The following is a 4,580-nucleotide window of genomic DNA, read 5'->3' on the forward strand; positions in this document are numbered from 1 at the left end:
TATTCAGGGATTGCTGTATGTTGTGTGTTGCTTTGTTCTGCATCTCCTGCAGTCTCAGGCACAGTCAGTTCAGACCCCACGAGCAGACGTCGTTCCATCCCTTGGCCTCCAGGTGGGAGGCGGGAACGGTCCAGGCAAGGGTCAGCAGAGCATTCTGCCCTGGGCCCAAAGCCCATCCAGTCGGCCCGCAGGACCCTTCGGCCACCTGCCAGTGTCCTGCATGGGACCGAGAGGTAGCCCCTTCCTTTCTAAAGTGAAGTGGGGCTAAGAGATGAAAAGGTTTCTCCTACCAGTGTTTCTTACACAAGAGCCAGTGCTGTGGCTTTAGAAGCGTGGCGTGCAGGGCTGGTGGGGGTTGGGGGTGGCAGCGCACTGGGCGTTTCCTTGGGAGGGGGAGAAAAGGGCAGCTGCCCTGCTGGGTCTTGGGGGGGGGGGGGCGGACGACAGAGGCCTTTCCCAGGACCAGCTGAGTTCCTTTAGGTGAGGCGGCCGCCCCGCTGAGCACCCTGGCCTCTGGCAGGGTTGGCTCACAGCGACAGGAGGTCCGCGCTGGTAAAGGTCTCCACCAGAACGCGGCCCGTGGGGCAGGCCCGGGGAGGCCCCTCCAGGGACAGCAGCTGGGCAGTGCCGCTCTCTGTGGGGGTGTTTGCCAGCAGCTTGATGTGACCCAGCCGGGTGCTGCGCGGGAACCTCCTGGCCCAGACCTGGGGGACAGAGGAGACACAGACACACACACACAGGAAAGCGCTGCAGGGTGGGCTGCCGAGCAAGGAGGCGAGGGGAGAGGAAGCACCCTGAGAGCCAGCAGGTCTCTCCCCAGCTGGCCTCCAGCGGCACCGCTCTTGGGCCCGTTTCACGTGGCCGGACGCAGAACTGCCGGCAGTGGAAACGGCAGCGACTCTGCAAGCCCCGCCCCGCCCCCGGGGTTTTGGCATGCGTGAGAGACAGACCGACAGAGGGGCCCGGAGCTGCCAGGAGGCGATCACACGAGTGTGTGTGTGTGGGGGGGGGGGAGGTCCTCCATGCAGGCACCTGCCTCCTCCTCCTCAGCCCCACCCGCGTTGTTCAGGGGCCGGTCCTTTCTCCAAGGAAGGCCCACCCTGTTTGCCTGCAGGCGGAGAAGGCAGAGACGCTCTCCAAGTGGGTCTGTCCTGCAAACACTTGCTGAGTACATCCAGGCGTGTGCCCCCCCCTCTCTTACCTCGATGTGGATGGGCTTCTGGGGGCACCGCCGGCAGAAGACGGCCTTGAAATCAAAGTCTGGGGCAGGGGAGGCCTTGTGGACCCGGGATCTCACTGCCTTGCCCTCCGCGGCGATCCTCACGTAGACATCTGGGGCTGGAGAGAGCAGGAGGTGAGGCACAAGGCACGGGGCCCCCGATATGCCCCCCCCGTAGGCTCAGCCGGGGAACACAGGAGACGCCGAAGGGAGGGAAGAGACGCAGCCCTGGCATGGTCTCCCTGGGCCCTCTCCGAGAGCGCCGAGCTCCAGGCTCTCCTCGTCTTCCACGGGTGTCTTCCAGGTCCGTCTGCATGCACGGGGGGGGCGGGGGGAGCTGGCTGAGGCTTGCAGGGGCATTCTCCCCCACCCCCCACCCCCACCGCACAGGGTGCAAACTCACGCTTGCTGGAGCGAGGGACCGCCAGCCCCAGGGCCTGCTGGACCCAGACCACAGTGATGAGTTGGGGGGCACCAAGGCAGCAACTGCAAGGGGGGGTGGGGGGCTCGTTGAGGCTGATTTCTCTGCAGGGGAGGGGAAGGAAGAGGGGGCCGGTCAGATGCCAGGTGGGTGCGGTTCAAAGCAGACTCTCGAGACACACCTCAGGATGCAGCCCTGCCGCCCCGTCTGCCAGCTTCCCCTGCTGGGACGGGAGTCCGGGAAGAGTGGAGGGGAGTTTGGTCTGCTGGCTCCCGCCCCCCCCCCAAATCTCCTACGGGACTTTTCATTCCCGGGCTGTGGGAGGAGGGGGAGGCACCCCCTGGCCCTTCTCCCTCCCGCGCCCCACAGGGTGCTGCAGCTGCTACTGGCGGGGGGGCGGGGCGGGGGGGGGGCTTGCACGCAGGTCAGTGTCCAGCAGCAGAGGAACACGTCCCAGAGCAGAGGCTTTCTCTGGCCAGTTAATGCCCACTAGCTGTCAGAGCGGAGAGGAGCGAAGTCTCACCGCAGCCGGGCCGGGCGCTCGCTGTACAGCCGGAGAAGGAAGGCTCCCTTCTGGCCTGGCGCAAAGGTCGAAGGCAGCAGGGCATAGCGCCCGCCGGGCAAATCCACGCGGACCACCACACTGCGAGAGTCGCTGTAGGTGGAGCCGGCCACCCGGGGCGGGAGCCGATGCAAGCGCCAACTTCGGTTCTGCTCCACCTGCAGAGTGTGGGGGGGGGGGGGCCCGTAAGCTCCCAGCGCCCCTCCCCCGGCTTCTCCCAAGGCCCCCCAACAGTCACAGATGGAAGATGCTGGCTGCAAACCAGCCCCAGAGCTTCCGTGCACCCCATAAGGTTTCCCAAGGGTCTTATCCATGCACGTGGCAGACAGGAACCTGAACAGGGAAGGGCTGGGAGCAGAAACCGGCTGGGGAACCCACAGGGGGGCACCGCCAGCCCTCTCCCAAACCCCAACCGTGACATTTTGGCATTGAGGAACAGTCTGGCTGCCTCTGGTCAACCCAGCCATCCAGGTGCACTGGAACCCCACCACAAGGCCTCTGGAGGCCTTCTCCGGAGTCTGTCTTGGGTGGCCCCTCCCCCTAGGAGGCCTCTCCCGTGCCCCCCCCCGAAGAGGGCAAAGACGGCCTCCACCCTCCTCTCGCCTGCTGCTGCTGCGGGGCTTCAACAGGGGCGAGCACTTGGAGCCGTTCATCACACCAGAGTTGTTGGCTATTGTCAGAGGAGTCCCAACCCGACCCACATCAGGAGCCGCCCCCATCACAGACCCCTCCACGCAGACGCGCACACACACCCCACAGCCAGCCCCGGCAGCACCCCCCCCCCAAGAACGGGGGTGTGTGTCCTGACTCACCCGGAAGAGCTCAAAGCCCATGGGGAGGTTGCGCCCCCCCCTCCCGGTGTGGGATCCGCGTAGCTGCCGCCTGTCCCTCTGCTGCAGGGAGATCAGCAGGGACCCCTGCGCCTCGGGCACCTCAAAGAAAAACTTGCAGCGGGGGGGGGGGAGAGAGGGAGGAGAGGGAGGCCTGTGGCACACTAGTTCCTCTGCACAGGGATGGGCCTCCAGAGCCGACGGGGGCGCGTCCCCCCCCCCCCCCCGGGGTCCTTCTCAGACCCGAGGGACGCTCCAAGCCTTTGAAGCACAGAGAGACCCCCATATGAAAAGCCAGAATGAGATGGGAGGTGAGTCTCAAAAGCAGGCCACGGCATCGCATCCCAGGTGGAGGAGGAGGAGGAGGGGACTTTAGGGGAGTCCTGAACGTGCTTGGAGCCGCCAGCTACACCCCCCACCCCCAGTAGCCGTGGACCGTCCAGGAGGGAGGTGAGCACAGAGAGCCCCCCACCGAGGACCGGGGCGGGAGTGGGGGGGGGACCTGTCCCACTGCTGCCTTAAGACGTGTCCACCGGGCTTTTGGAAAGGGCCCAGATCCGCGGCCCCTGCAGAAGGCTCTCTGCGCAGCCACGCCCCCCACCTGTGGGTTCTGGAGGAAGGAGTCCCCGTGGTTCAGGCAGCCACCGGCGTGCCCCTTCTGAGGATCCCACTCCCCGAACTGCAGGCCCTCGGCCCAACGACGCCGGCAGCTGAGGCGTGCTGTGTTCATGCGCTGGCAAATGACCACGTCTGTGAAATGGGCGCAGAAGTCCCCGAAGCTCATCCTGACAGACGCACAGAGCGCAGAAGAGACTTGCGTGGGGAGGACTGACGGAGGGCTGCCTGCTCCCCACCCGGCACAAGGCTTTTGCCTCCATCACTTCCAGTCCTTTCGACCTCTTCACTCTGGCCACCTATTCTAGCAAGACGGCCTTGAGAGGGGGGGGCAGCTGGACCAGCTCAGTCCTTGGAAGGGAGACCACCCAGGAAGACGCTACGGAGGAAGGCTGCGGCAGCCACCTCTGCTTCTCGCTTGCCTCGGAAGCCCCTGGCTGGGGTGGGTGTGTCCCCTGACGCCGCCACCACTCTGGTTTTAGGGTCCCTTGAGAAGGCCCAGAGCGCCACCCTCCCGAGACCTTCAGACCTCCCTCGTTTGGCTGAATAATACGCATGAGGACCAGGCAGAGTAAACAACAAATAAGAGGTTTGTTTTTATAGGACGCCGAGAGAGAGGGCCCTCGTTTGCTGGTGTGCGTGTGTGTGTGCCTGTGTGCACAAATCCCCCCCCCCACACACACACAGAGGGGGACCTACCAGAATTCCCCGTCCTCCCGTACCGTGACCCCCATGCGGTGCCGCTCCCGCTTGCTCACTTGCTGCCATTCGGGGGACCTGTGAGAGGAGGAGACCTGTGGGCAGAGGCGGAGCTGGAAGGGGGGACTTGCTTCAGACCAACCCACTGCCCGGGTCTCTTCCCCTTTTCACAAACACCCACCCACCCCCCCACCCCGGCCTGCCAGGCCTACGGGATCCCCACGGCACCCCCAA

General features: G+C 65.3%; 1 protein-coding gene across 1 annotated transcript in view; it reads right to left on the reverse strand.

Moving 5' to 3' along the window:
• Positions 1–432: 432 nt before the first annotated feature.
• LOC107113534 (calpain-5-like) overlaps positions 433–4,580 on the reverse strand; it is a 16,864-nt gene continuing 12,716 nt past the window's right edge. Inside the window, exons 7-13 of the mRNA XM_015414869.1 lie at positions 4,347–4,424; positions 3,634–3,817; positions 3,015–3,146; positions 2,164–2,360; positions 1,623–1,744; positions 1,202–1,338; positions 433–704 (exon numbers count right to left, since the gene is read on the reverse strand). Of these exons, the coding sequence (XP_015270355.1) occupies positions 528–704; positions 1,202–1,338; positions 1,623–1,744; positions 2,164–2,360; positions 3,015–3,146; positions 3,634–3,817; positions 4,347–4,424 (1,027 nt within the window). The 3' untranslated portion in view covers positions 433–527. The remainder of the gene's footprint in view (positions 705–1,201; positions 1,339–1,622; positions 1,745–2,163; positions 2,361–3,014; positions 3,147–3,633; positions 3,818–4,346; positions 4,425–4,580) is intronic.

Source organism: Gekko japonicus, unplaced genomic scaffold, assembly GCF_001447785.1.
Source record: "Gekko japonicus isolate JY-2015 unplaced genomic scaffold, Gekko_japonicus_V1.1 scaffold2374, whole genome shotgun sequence".
Taxonomy (NCBI): Eukaryota; Metazoa; Chordata; class Lepidosauria; order Squamata; family Gekkonidae; genus Gekko; species Gekko japonicus.